This window comes from Strongylocentrotus purpuratus, unplaced genomic scaffold (genome assembly GCF_000002235.5).
Source record: "Strongylocentrotus purpuratus isolate Spur 01 unplaced genomic scaffold, Spur_5.0 spur5_contig_810, whole genome shotgun sequence".
Taxonomy (NCBI): domain Eukaryota; kingdom Metazoa; phylum Echinodermata; class Echinoidea; order Camarodonta; family Strongylocentrotidae; genus Strongylocentrotus; species Strongylocentrotus purpuratus.
This window is the reverse complement of record NW_022145514.1, coordinates 436,338-450,809: the sequence shown is the minus strand read 5'-3', so window position 1 is coordinate 450,809 and position 14,472 is coordinate 436,338. Positions and strand designations below refer to the sequence as shown.

Here is a 14,472-nt window from a genome sequence, read left to right as displayed (position 1 = left end):
GACGTTTTTGCATACAAAAGATGGCAAGGGATTACACATACATGAGCAAAAAATCACGGAACATTTTGAGTCTATTTCCAATCACATACATTGTGCCATTCTCGAAACAAGATTAATTTAATCGTAACTATTCATCGTAGTCTTTAAATTGACAACACACTGTAAAATATAAAATCACTATTTGTGCATGCAAATTGGCAATTTTTTGGCTGAACTCTGCAATTTTGTTTTACTCTGGTTCAGGTAATGAACACTTTATTCTTTTTCAAATTATGAAGGAGTGGAGAATTGCCAATTTGAGCAGTAAAGACTTATTAATTTAGAAAAAATACTCTGACCTGCTGTGGATTAAATAAAATTTCTTTAAATTCCATACCTTAACCTTATCTTGTTTGACCTTTAACCCTCAGAGCTGATGGCAAGATCAAGCATTGTCGTATCAAGCAGGAAGGTCGCCTCTTTACGATCGGCAGCGCCCAGTTTGAGAGCCTGGCGGAGCTCTGCAGCTATTATCACAAGTACCCCCTCTATAGGAAGATGAAGTTAAAGGCTCCCGTCAACCAAGAGGTGGTAGATAGAGTAGGAGGGGTAAGTTCAAAGTGAATCCCCCCCCCCCCCCCCCCCCCCCCCCCCCCCCCCCAAAAAAAAAAAAAAAAAAAAAAGATTAAAAAAAATAATAATAATAATAAATAGATAAATAAATGAATCTAAATAAATAAATGAATAAATAAATGGAAAATGGAAAATAAATAATAATTAGAAATATTAGCTAATTATCTATTCCAAAATTGTGTGCTTGTTAAAAAATACCTTGAAATTACTCCTACTTATTTAGTAGTGAGAACAATTTATCCAAAATGTTTGGATTTTGCTCATCAGATATCTGTCTGTGGGGTCTCCATTTTCCCCATAGCAGTTTAGTGTCACCTTATAGTGACATAAGGTTTTATCTTTTGATCCAAGATTTTTCTTGTATAAAAGTTGTTACTGATATGTAAAGATATAATGATTGGTGTTGCAAGGTCAAGCTATGATATTTTATCATTTTTATTTCAAGTAGAAGTGTGTAGCTCAAGCTGTACCTTAGCAACTTCATCTAATGTTGTATGGGACTGTCGACACAAGCTTCTTCCCCATTTATCTCATCAAAAAAATGAATTGTCAGAAGAACCATTAGTTAATGGAGATTTAATTTCTTGATGAAATAAATGAATGAAAAAAAATGGAATGATGTCATAATTATACTAAATATACACATCGCTCGTTCAGTATGAATGAGCGATGTACATCCATTCTCATTGCAAGTATATGCCCACCTTCTTCTTTAAAGTTCTTAATGGTTGCAAATATTAATTTCTTTAATACAACGCCAGTAACATCAAATTATACATATAACAAATTCACCTTTTCCATCATGGTCAGCGAGTTCTAATCGTTCTTCATAGTTGAGTTTTGTTGTTGCCTGATTTGAATCTCTCCTCTCTCAGGATTTGGATCCAGAAGATGATCCCATCTACGGCAGTGGAGGAATCTACATGGATCCCAACCAGTTTGTTCCAAAGGTATCTAACCACTTTCTAAATATAGTCAGATGAAGAACTACATTGTAACATGATTGTACTCCAAGCCGGTTGAATGTTGTGAAAGTTGCTTTTCTTTTGATGAGTTTTGATTTTTATGATTTTGTTTTGATTTTTTGTTGACTTTTTGTTGATTTTTTTTTTTGGGGGGGGGGGAATGCTATGAATAATATATGCAAATTTGTTGTCTATGCAATTTTTTTGGATTGAGTTGCGAGAGACATGTAGCCATGTAGCAAATTAAACTACAGGTTTCTGTGAGGTATTAAGTCATGGCCTAACTTTGCATTTATTTGTGTGTGACATGTAATTTCTCATGATTTATGTTGTTAGCTTGAGGGGGGGGGGGGCATCAACAGTATCCTGACTATATTTTTAACGACATCCATTTATCTAATTTCTTTACTATATTTAGTTTTGCCTTTCCATTTAAGGAGTGTCTTGTAGCAATAGCAAAAGATCCCCCCCCCCCCCAAATCATCCTCACAGTTCTCAAGCCTGGTAGAAGGTTCTATACATCAACAATACTCACAAATAGGTTGTGACTTTACTTTCTTAAAGCCCCACTGCACTACTTAAAGCTACTTGCGTCCTCTATACAGCAAACAGTGCCTAATCGATGACCATTGGTCCCCTTTTTCTTATGTTAATTGATGAGATAACTACCTGTCAGTGACCATGCAGGGAGGTCTAATCCCTCCTGGCCAAACTAGTGCAGACAGGTTTTAAAGTGTCTCCTAGTGATGTAAACTTTCTGATATTTTTGTACTTATTGTTGTTGATCAATGATTGATCTATCTACTGCAGGTGACTGTGAAAGCATTATACGACTACAAGGCCCAGCGAGAGGATGAGCTCTCCTTCTGCAAACATGCTATCATTACCAATGTGGATAAGCAAGACCATGGATGGTGAGACTCATATACATACTCTTCTATTACTCCATAAGAGGGAAATACAGCGATGGTTTAATGATGATATAAAATGATAAAACAAGGTTTTCTGAAGTCTAATGTGGCAATATTGTTAAAGATGTTCATGCATGGGTATTTAGTCGTTCCTGAAGTAAGCAACTTGGCGATCAATTTCGATCACTACATTACACTGAGCCAGTGGGTATTACGCTTATGTGCATACGTCAGTGTGCTGCCCTCTATATACCCACGCTTTAGCAACTTTAATGTATTATGCAGATTCACTTTATATATTTTTTCTTTTTGTAATTATTGTAATGCCAATTTTGGATGAATTCAAGATGTTTCTTTTAAATCCTATTCATACATAGGATCAGCTTAAATATGAACTTTAAGTATTGCATAGAAAAGTGCATGAAAACCAAACATAACTTTGAAGATTGATGAGCTGTCATGGAACACCCACTTCTGCAAAGAAATAACCAGGGTAATAATATATCTGTAAAGTGCTTTCATCAATGTATTAAGCGCTATTTAAAAGCAGAATATATTATTATAAGGGAGAGTATTAAGGTACAATTTCTGGATGTAGAGTAAGGAGAGTGGATTCTGTTTCTCGCAAGGAAAAGATAGATCTTTGCATTAATTGTCTTGATGAAAAATGCAGATAATCACTTATTTTGCTGCCCATTACATGTATGTCTATTTACAGGTGGAAAGGAGACTATGGCGGGAAGAAGAACATGTGGTTTCCTTCAAATTATGTTGAGGAGGTCACGACCCCTGCAAACAACGATCAGGGACAGAATGCAACCCTGCTAGGCAACCTGCAGAAAGGCGCTGTGGATATCACTGGATGCAGTGTTGGTAAGTGAAGATTGATTTAAAGGGATTAGGTATCTTTGCCTCAGATTCTGGAACAATATCCTGGATTTAGCTCATGCTGCAATGATAATTATAAACGTTTAGGTCAGTCAGGAACCCCATGACTTTTACGAACCATTTGCCTGTCTGATTATCAAGATATTTATGATTGGAAATCAAAATTTAAAAATTTGTTAGCCTAACAGTTTTTATTACACTACAGTCTATTGGGGAAAATGAGTGTGGTGAAACCGGTCACTCAAAGATATTTACTTTTTTGAGGCACTTCATGATCATTTTAAAGCGCGATTTTTTTAAGGCTTCATTATTACATCACATCAGAGACACTGATAACATGTAGGGCCGGGCATCTCAGATTTAACATTGTTAAACAATGCTTTTAATAGGATTGTTTGATACAGGGGGGTGTTTCACAAAGATTCTAAGTTGGACTTTAATATTATGGAGAGCCATTTGTAGCCTTATAATGAAATATATTCAAAAGCAAAAATTTAAGTATTTTAGACTTTTCATAAATTGCACATCAAGAACATGAAATCTTTCTTGATAATAGAAAATATGAATGATTTTAATTAACAACTTTTACAATATATTTTCAAGGATGCTAATGGCTTTCCGTAATTGTGAAGTACAACTTAGAGATAAGTTCAACTTCGGATCTTTGTGAAACACCCCCCTGGACTAATAGATGAATATGATGAAAGAGAGGGTGAAGTGGATTGTGATGATAGTGATGGTGGTTGCTCTCATGATCATGATAGTGAAGGTGATGGTTATCTTCATCATGAGAATGGTGATGATGATAGTTAGGATGAAGTTGAGGATTAAGATGATAATTATGGTGGTGGTATTCATTATTGTGGCGGTAGTGAGGATATTGTTCATCATGGTGCCGCTGATAATGGTGCAGAAGATGATGATGATTGTGGTGATTATGGTGATAATAATAGTGACAATGGGGATGGTGGTCATTGTGCAAGTGATGATGATGATGATGGTGGTGTTATTTGTGGTGGTGATGATAATAGTGATGGTGCACATGATGATGTCAAATGTCACAGGACCATAAAAGTGTTTAAAATTCATAAAATGCATGAACTAGTAATGTCTCGTTACTGTGATAACTTTAAAAGCATGAAAGCAATTTAAGCCAAACTTTGACAAAATTTGTATGAGATTATGAGTGTAAGAGTTCAAAGGTGAAAAAAAGTCAAAGACGATATCTTATTAACTAATTTATTTGACCAAAAAATTCAACCAATTTGGACCAAATTAAGATCAATTATGTAAAACCACTAAAATAATGAAGTGAAAGGCAGTTGGGTCCTTGAAATATGATGTTAAAGATCACAGGGTAATTGATCAATGAATATACATTTAGGCGGAGGCATGATATTAGAGACACAGTCTTATTCATCTTGTTGTTATTGTCGTCCTGTCAGAAATGATGCTCGGAGTGAGATCAAGACAGCATTTCGTCTTCAGAATAATCTCACCGGGGCAGCGCAATGCCATGGATGTAGCAGCCAGCGATCTAGGAGAGCTAGAGAATTGGATGAAGTGCATACAGGAAGCTTCAGTCCAAGCAAAAGTTAGGGTGAGTAGGGAGGTCCAGACTGAAGGGCTTCTTCTAACATGATACAGCAACAGGTTTTGATTTTGAAGATACAATGTTTGAAATCGGAGACAATTTAAAATTCATTCTCAACCATAATCAATTATAAAATCTTAGTTATAAAATTTGTTTGAAATGATCCAAAATATGGCTCAGACCCCAGCAGCGACTGACTTTGGGCTTTGGACTTTTATAACCACAAATTCTTCTTCAAAGTTAACACTTAACATGTTTAGTTTTTGTTTGCGAACCACCTTGTGTAATCAGATCGATTTATGGAAAAAATACCCCAAACCACAAAAGGTTTTTCAAATGTTTCAGAGTAGTGTTTCACATTAGGAACAGCATACCAATCATTTAAGAAAAACGGACACCTTGAAAGTGGTGATTTTTTTTAAACAGTATTTTCAATATGTATTTCTTAATTTCTTCGCACAGAGCAAAGAAAGCGCAATTCATGAGCGTAGGCTTCGCATCGCAAGGGAATTCTCCAGGCTCATCGTCTACTGCAGATCAGTTCCTTTCTCAGAAGAGAGTAAGCAAATGTCTCTTTCTTTCTCCTCCTCTCTCTCTGTCTCTCTGTCTGTCTGTCTGTCTGTCTCCTCCTCTCTTTCTCTCTGTCTCCTCCTCTCTCTCTGTCTCTCTGTCTGTCTGTCTGTCTCCTCCTCTCCTCCTCTCTTTCTCTTTCTTGTTATGACCCCTCTCTGTCCTCTCATTTGACCACATGTCCATATTTTTAGTGATCACCTCTCTTTATCCTTTTTTGAATGCATTATTTTATTCTATCTCTCTCTTTCACTTTTCCTTCTATCAATTACATAATTCCCCCATCTCTTTTTCTCTCCAGTTTATTCACAGTCTCTATTCCCTCTTTAGGTGTCTCTGCCTGTCTCTCTCTAATGCTATCTCTCTCTCTCTCTCTGTCTCTCTCATTGTCTCTGTCTTTCTCTCTCACTCTCTCTTCCTTCAATTTAATACTTAAAAATTAAATCCCACTTTCAGAGATCTGCTAATACTCTCATTTCAGATACTACATGAGTTTATCTAAATACTTATTTTTTATGAAATACTTGCAAAACAAAGCAGAGCAGAATGATATTATGCAAATCTTAGATGCATTTCGTAGCATTGACCCTTCTAAACTTTCTATGTTGCTCTCCTTCTTTGATACCCAGGAATTCCAGGCAAATACTTTGAGATGTCGTCCTTCCCTGAAACCAAAGTAGAGCGTTACATGTGCGCCGGCAAATCAAAGGTCCTCCTGGACTACAACAGGAAACAGGTCAGCAGGACGTACCCCAAAGGTCAACGTATTGACTCGTCCAACTATGATCCCATCCCGATCTGGTTTTGCGGCTGTCAAATGGTTTCCCTCAACTACCAGACACCAGGTATGATGGACCTGGGACCCATTTCACAAAGCCCTTTTTCAATGAAAAATGACACCAATCAGTGACAAATCTGCTGATAACCAATCAGAAGCAAGGATTTCAGTAGCTTATAACAAAGATTGTCATTTGTCACTGATGACAAGTTTTGTGAAATGCCCCCCCCCCCCCCCTGGTTGTTGTTTTGTTTCTGTCTTTTCTCTTTTGCATTATTTTTCATGCTTATTTCCTCCATCCTTGTTTTGTTTTTGTTTTTTTATCAAATAATGTTTGATCACAGGATCTTGAGATCTTGAGACTCTAAATCAAATTGTAGAATGGGGTTATTATTTGTTAAATATTTTTTAAACCATATATTTTGATTGGCACATGATGTATTAATCAAGTAGTCTTTGTTACTTTGTGACTGAACATATATAAGAATACTGTTATAAACATATAAAACTTGTAATAAACAGGTAATGTTGCTGGTTTATTGTCTTCTGTTGATGTTTTGCCCTGATAGAACAAGTTTCCTTGTATCATGGCCATATCATTAATCTGAAGGTTTATTTATAATGAGGTTCCAATATAATATCGTGACTGATGGATAATTCCATTTTGTCCAATTTTCTTTTCTTGGTAACCAGATCGTCACATGCAGGTGAATGAGGGCATGTTTCAACTCAACGGCAGGTGTGGCTATGTACTCAAACCAGAGTGCATGTTTGACAAGAACTTTGATTCCTTCGACAAACGAACGCTAGTCGATGTTGATCCCATCCATCTGACCATCACAGTAAGTGTCTCCCTTAGCTTCTCTTTTAATTTGTAAAGTAATGAGAATCTTCATATTGGCAACATGTAGCTGAAATTGTCTCTGTGTAATGAAAGCAGTGTGCATATTTGAACGTTGATTACGTTGACAAACAAATGTATGTCAAAGTTGATCCTATGCCAGCCCGGTTAATTGTCTTGCATCTAAAATTACCCGGCTTATCACCTACAGTCCATTTCATTTGTCTCAGATTCTGAAACAAAATCCTGGATTTAGCTCATGCTGCAATGATAATTATAAACCTTAAGGACAGTCGGGAACCCCATGACTTTTACAAGCCGATCGCCTATATGATTATCAACTTGAAGATATTTATGATTGAAAATCGAAATTTAAAAATTTGTTTTCCTAACGTTTTTTATAACACTACAGGTTATTGGGGAAAATGAGTATGGTAAAACCGGTCACTCATAGATTTTTACTTTTTTGAGGCACTTCATGATCGTTTTGAAGCGCATTTTTTTTAGGGTTTCAATATTACACCATATCACAGACACTGATAACACATAGGACCATGCATCTCAGAATTAACATTGTTAAACGATGTCTTTAAGAATGGGGTTGGTCAAATACAATGTTCATTTTTGTTAAAGTCTTTAAATTGGCAACACGAAGATCCAACTAGTATACCTTGAACTAGCGCAGTGTTTCTAACCAGAAGTATAATCATAATTGGACTGAAAAATATTGTTTGTTTTGTGGATCAGAGAAGCTCGACATCGACGTTGAAGAGAAGACAGACTATCTACCATAATCAAATGTCTTTTTCATATGAAATAAGCCTCAAAACACAATTTTTGTTCCCCCCCCCCCCAATTTTTGTAAAGATCATAGCAGCTCGTCATCTACAGAAGACAGGACGTGGTATAGCCAGTCCATTTGTTGAGGTGGAGATTCTTGGATCAGACTACGACAGTGGGAACAAATACAAGACCAGCACCAAAGGTAATGTCATATCCCTTTTAGACTTATGTCTATGGCCAAACATTCATGATTTTTCCAAATTTTCTGAAATTTGCCCAAATGCCCCTTTAGGGTACATATAGGGTTCACAATGAACCGTATGGCATGTGGGCACATTCATAGTGAGTAAATGGACACATATGACAATTTTCAGTTTTTTTGCAAAATAATGAAATAACCCCTTCCATCTGGACAAAAAATATGGTCATGTTTATTACAAACGGATTAGTTATGATGGGGGTATTTGAATTTGACCGTTTGTTCTTTCTCAGCGGATAATGGTTTCAACCCAGTCTTCAATGAGGTGTGTGAGTTTGATGTGACCAACCCAGATCTGGCTATGCTAAGGTTTGTCATCCAGGATGAAGATGTCTTTGGTGAACCAAACTTTCTGGGCCAGGCAACCTACCCTCTCAAAGCTATCAGAACAGGTAAGCTACTAGGATGCTACTTGCAAAATATCAACAACTGGAAACTTGTTGATATGACAACTTTGAAAAGAGATCACTTCTTCTTTACGTAGATCTTGAATGCCTCTAGGTACAATGGGTTTAGGCAAATGTTGTATTTCTAAACGTCTTAAATAGTTATCCACATACCCTTTACAAAAAAAATGAAAATATGGCTCTATAATACTTGAGACCTACATGAACATCCAAGGGATGATGTTTTATGGAACTCTTAAAAACCCTGTTTAGGTGTGAGGAAATACTGTTTATAATGTTTATCATGATGTGATTGGGTATAGAGCTTGTTGTCACATTTGCTGACACCATAAATCAGTTTATAATGCATTTTTTCTCTCTCTATGGATTCAGCAGCATACCCTTTTCCCCCCGTAGCAACCAGAGCACTTTAACCTTTATTCCATCTATTTGACATGCATGTAACAAAGTGAGAACATTTTCACAAGAAATGTAACAAAGATAGCAAGATGGAAGATTCATTTGGTGGTGTTTTTTGTTGTTGCTTAGGATATCGCTCTGTTCAGCTGAAGAATGGTAACTCTGAAGAGCTGGAGCTAGCCACTCTCTTGGTTCATGTGGAGAGGAGAGTCATTGGGGTAGGTACTCACACCGAGACTCTCACCGAGACTCACACCAGACTCACACCGAGACTCACACCAGACTTACATTAAGATTCCCACCCAGACTCACACCGAGACTTACACCGAGACTCACACCAGACTCACACTGACACTCACACCAGACTCACAACGAACCAAACTAGAAATTACCAGTTTGTAGTCGGTGTGGAGTTTGTTGGGGGGGGGGGGGGGGCGGTGACCGAGGTATCACACTAGTGAATCGCCATCTACGTCTTTAAATCTGTTTAGTTATAGATATTATATTTACATTGAATTTTAAAAATTCCTCAATCTTGAGTTTCGATACGTAACTGAGGTTGAATTTTTTTTTTTTAAAATGAATATGCTTTTTTTATGTACAACAATCTTATCAACTTTTACATATTACTGATGTGATGATGAAATTTTGTTATTCATACTGTTGCATTTTTATGAGCGAAAAAAACATTCATAAGAAATGCATGGACATCCCTTGTGCAAAAAGTCTTTATCAGGATAATAAATTGGTTCTTAGTGACAAAATGTTAAAAATTACCTTTTTGTATGAGTGCTTAAAATGATAGATCACAGAGATGGGACCAGCATATTACCCTATTGTGTTGAGAGGTATTAAACCTAATGAGACCCATTGACCCTTGACCCTTGACCTCTCACCCACAGGAGTGCGATGACAGCGACCTCTACGCATCCATCCAGATGTTGAGGGAGCGCACACAGGAGCTGACAGCAGTGGTTAACACCATGGACAGACCTGAGATTGACGTCAGTGCAGCAGCAGGGGGCGGATCTGATTCAGATGCTTGCCGCCTGAAGACCGCAGAGCTCAACAAATGTCAAGAAGCCCTCTTCCATCTCCAGGAGCAGAGAAAGTAAGAACAATGCTGGCTCCATTCAGTCTGAATACTAGTAGTCCAGGGGGGTGTTTCACAAAGATTTGAAGTCAAACTGAACTCTAAGTTGGACTTAAATATTCTATCTATCTAAGTATCTTCTCCCGGTTTGGAGGTTGATTGCAACATCTCTCCATTTCACTCTATCTTCTGCCATTCTGGTGCACTCTTGCAGTTTTAGTCCACTCCAGTTCTTGACATTCTCTTCCCAGTTGATTTTGGGTCTCTCTCTCAGTCTACTTCCTTCCACTCTTCCTTCCAATACATCCTTTAAGAGGCTTTGGTGCCTTTTAACATGACCAAAGTATTTGATTTTTTTTCTCTCCTTAACTAATCCTACTAGTGCAATTTGTTTACGCCCTGCCATGTGCAATATCTCTTTGTTGGTTTTCATTTATTATGGAGAGCCATTTGTAGCCTTATTTTGAAATATATTCAAAAGCAAAAATTCAAGTACTTTAGACTTTTCATAAATTCCACATCAAGAACATGAAATCTCCCGTGATAATAGAAAATATGAATGATTTGAATCAATATTTTATGCCTTTTAAAATAACTTTTACAAAATCTTTTCAAGGATGCTAATGGCTTTCCATACTTAGAGATAAGTTCAACTTAGGATCTTTGTGAAACACCCCCCTGACCTAGTACACACAAAAAACAATTGCCCCAGTAAATACTTGAATGACAAGTTGCCCCCCTTTCTTGACATACCCCTATATATTTGTTAGTAATGGGAATATTACCTCTTTTGTACAAAATGCTGGATGAACCCCTGAGTATGGATACCCCTTCTTATTCATGATCTTAACAGTCATTGCTATGTTTCCTTCTATTTTCAGAATATCAAATATCCATTTTCTTAGCTACAAAAGTGTGCACATTTTCAGAATACCCTCATCATTTCAAAATTTGACTCCTGCACGTTTTAGGATTACATGTGTGTGTTGTCTTTTTGCCACAGGCATAGAAATATCCGTCAGCATAGAAATACATCCCCTTCTCAAATGTGCCACAAAAAAATACTCCTCTTAATGCATACAAACAAAATAATACATACATGTATATATATTCATAATTTTTATATAGTCATTTTAAATTATAAATATGGATCTTGTTGATAAAGTTATTAACATTTAGATAATTTGGCGATTTGTATACAAATAGAATCGCAAATATTTGGTTTACGGTTATCAAATGACTTTGTTTTTCTTCATTTCATTAATCATCCATGTTACATCATTAGCCATTGCCTATATGAACAATAGATGATGTGTACAGTTTTCTTTGGTCCCTTGGCTATTAATTGTTTCTGTGTTCGAGACAATCAGATGTACAAGTTCAACATCTCATCACCCTTTTTTGTTTGTGTAAATCCTAGGCAACGAGTGGAGAAGAGGAGGCTAAAGAAAACGGCCAGCAACAGCCAGAGTCGACTTCCGAGACCCTAAGATGCAGTCTTCAAGCAACATCATCATCATCATCACAAACTGTTGAGCATGAACCCTTGAACTTAAACTCTCCAGAGTGCTCATCTAATTTGGAAAGCGATGAAGCGATGGCAGATTTCTGTATTGGCACTGTACTTAAATTACCATCTTGGAGCTCTCGGCCTTCTGGCAGATCGTAATCGGGCCAGACGAGATGCGATCAGTGGAAAAATGCAAATCTTGATTGAATCCACCTTTTCATGTGGATAGGTTGCAGAGCATCAAGGGACTGTAATCTACACATACATGTAGTTATCATCACATATATCAATGATATTTGGAGTGGGGGAGATGAAGTGAAGAAATGTGATCACAAAGATCCAACGTTTAAGCTCTAACATGCATTGAAACCATTGAAGATTTGTTTTATTTTCCTATTATATGCGCCATCTTCAATGGGATTGACTCTAGAGTATATTTGGACTTGGTCATTCACCAAGTAATAGCCTCATGTTGCGTACAGAGGATATGATATTACATGTGGGCCTGACTGTGTGGTGTTTGGTCTCAACTACGAGCGCCCAGCAGAGGCGGATGGATACCTACGCTGTACAAGAAGCCATCATCATGTGGAGTGGATTGTACGGCTATGGACCATGCCTCTCTATTACTTGCGTTCTCATGTAAACAGTCCTTGGTCACCACCCATCTATCTGCTGATACACTGTAGCCGAGGCTGTGGCTTGAAAGACCCTTTATTGTGTATGATGAGCTGAAGACACGTATTGACACCGAGCAGTCCGATGTCTCACCTGCATCTCAAAGACAACATCTCATCTCCATAGCAACATAACACAAGAAGAAGAAAGCAGGCATTATATTACATGTGTCTTTTGAAGAGATTCCTGTAAGCCAAGGCAAGAGGAATCTGGATTATTTTCCAGCTGTCTGATCATGTTGAGAGCCGATTGTGCAGATCTGACTTTGATAGGGGGAACAGGCGTATATTGCTGTTGGGGGGGGGGGGGGTAGGTGGTCCTCTTGTATATGTGTAAACCCAAAATAGTTCAAGATCGAGTTTCAGTATCTTTTGTTTTTTTTTATACTTACAATGATGCCCCATTTGTAAAAATTATATAATCATGAAATATGTAGTATATCTTAATATTGGACCTAGTGAAATGTTGCAAAATGCATTGAATTCCCCATGTGTTTTAAATTATGTTGACTTTGGCAGTGCTTACTTTCACTTATTTGGCATTAAATGTGCCAAAAATGATTTATTGTAATGGGAAGCTATAGCTGTATAAAACTATAACACAATTGATTTTTCAAACAAGTTGAAAACGGCACAAATGGAATTCACGCTTCACAATCATGAAGACATAATCCATCCTTCAAAAGTGATTTTAAATTCATTGTTAAATAACATCACATTTTACATTTCACTTTGACTTGGCTCTATATTCAGGTGTACTGCACATTTCATGAATAAATAATTGCAAATGCAGCATCATTGTAATGTTGATTAAACGGGCCTTTTTTATACCTAATTTAATCATGATAATTCATCATTCAGCAGTGTAGTTACAAATCCCCAGCAAGTTTTCAAAACATTAAAATTCTATGTTCATTGGAAGAAAGTTTAGGAACTACTATTGTTATAACCCTACTTATTTCTTGGAACTGAGAATAAGGAAAGACTTATTCATGTCTTCTGTGTCATCAACATTATGTATGCTTTAGTAGAAAGAAGATTCCAGATTTCATTATGCTTCCTGATTTGAATGTACAGCTCTGAAATCTGTATCAGATTTTCTTAGGCTCTAATGACAGTAAAAGAGAGACAGTAAATTCAGTAATCTTGGGCCTATTCATAAAAGCTTACTAAGTCTACTTGTTTAACTATGTTATTAGTTGACGACTAGCTAGCTTAGTAGGGTTTTGTGAATAAGCCAGGGTATAAGCCAGAGAGGAAAACAAACTATTTAAACTGGATCATGTTCGCACTAGCTAGATAGGGGTTGGATGTACAGTATTCATATATTTTGTATCATGTTAATTAATCTCATGTTCGTATCATTGTGTGTAATTACAATATTTAAACAAAATGACGACTGTGCTAGGCACTCAATTCCTATAAATATCAAGACAAATTTTATTACCATGACAGCATTTCGTTGCAAGTCCAAGACATTTAAAGTACATTGACATAAACCCAAATTTTGTGACCAAAGTCATCACTAACCAAATATGTATATGTATACATGTATCTACTTACTACCTTTATGTTATTACTGTATTTGTTTAATATACACAAAAACTATGTGTATAACTTTCATTTTGAAAATTACTTTGTAAAATAGACCTCTTTAAAATCAATTTACAAAATATTTTTTTATTACGAGAATAATTCCCCTTTTTTATTTCTGATTTTCTTACATGGTATTTGTGTTGCGATTGAGAAATAATAAATATATGCCGCTGAAAATATGATTCTGTATCTTCTTATTGACTAATTATGTTTTACAACTTCTTGCTTATGGATCAGGATCTCCCTCCCCCCCCCCCAAAAAAAAAAAAAAAATTAAAAAAAATTAAAAAAATTAATAATCTTATACAGTAGTTACAGTACTTAGAAGAAAAATACTGGGGGGGGGGGGGAGAATTCATACACCTTACATTGCATTCGAAATATCACCCCATATATCATATTTGAATTCATTCTTTCACTTATTTGTTTCTCACATGTTCTGCTTTCATTATAACCAACTTACTATCAGTCAGTACCCTTTAATACAACAGTAAATATTTTGCGATTACCCACATATTATACCAATATTCAATCTAATCCCCAACAATTGCAGATACAAAACAAAGATAATCTCTTGCTATAATCCTGA

At 36.4% G+C, this 14,472-nt stretch overlaps 1 protein-coding gene across 3 annotated transcripts in view; it reads left to right on the top strand.

Annotated features, from left to right (window-relative positions):
* Nucleotides 1-14,065, top strand: part of LOC579102 (1-phosphatidylinositol 4,5-bisphosphate phosphodiesterase gamma-1) — a 75,144-nt gene extending 61,079 nt beyond the window's left edge. For all 3 annotated transcript variants that reach the window (XM_030977827.1, XM_030977840.1, XM_030977834.1), the window contains exons 21-33: nt 411-588; nt 1,488-1,562; nt 2,388-2,491; nt 3,207-3,361; nt 4,822-4,976; nt 5,433-5,529; nt 6,170-6,385; nt 7,012-7,160; nt 8,027-8,144; nt 8,435-8,593; nt 9,137-9,225; nt 9,910-10,118; nt 11,521-14,065. In XM_030977827.1, coding sequence (XP_030833687.1) covers nt 411-588; nt 1,488-1,562; nt 2,388-2,491; nt 3,207-3,361; nt 4,822-4,976; nt 5,433-5,529; nt 6,170-6,385; nt 7,012-7,160; nt 8,027-8,144; nt 8,435-8,593; nt 9,137-9,225; nt 9,910-10,118; nt 11,521-11,590 — 1,774 coding nt within the window. In that variant the 3' untranslated portion in view covers nt 11,591-14,065. The remainder of the gene's footprint in view (nt 1-410; nt 589-1,487; nt 1,563-2,387; nt 2,492-3,206; nt 3,362-4,821; nt 4,977-5,432; nt 5,530-6,169; nt 6,386-7,011; nt 7,161-8,026; nt 8,145-8,434; nt 8,594-9,136; nt 9,226-9,909; nt 10,119-11,520) is intronic.
* The last annotated feature ends 407 nt before the right edge of the window (nt 14,066-14,472 follow it).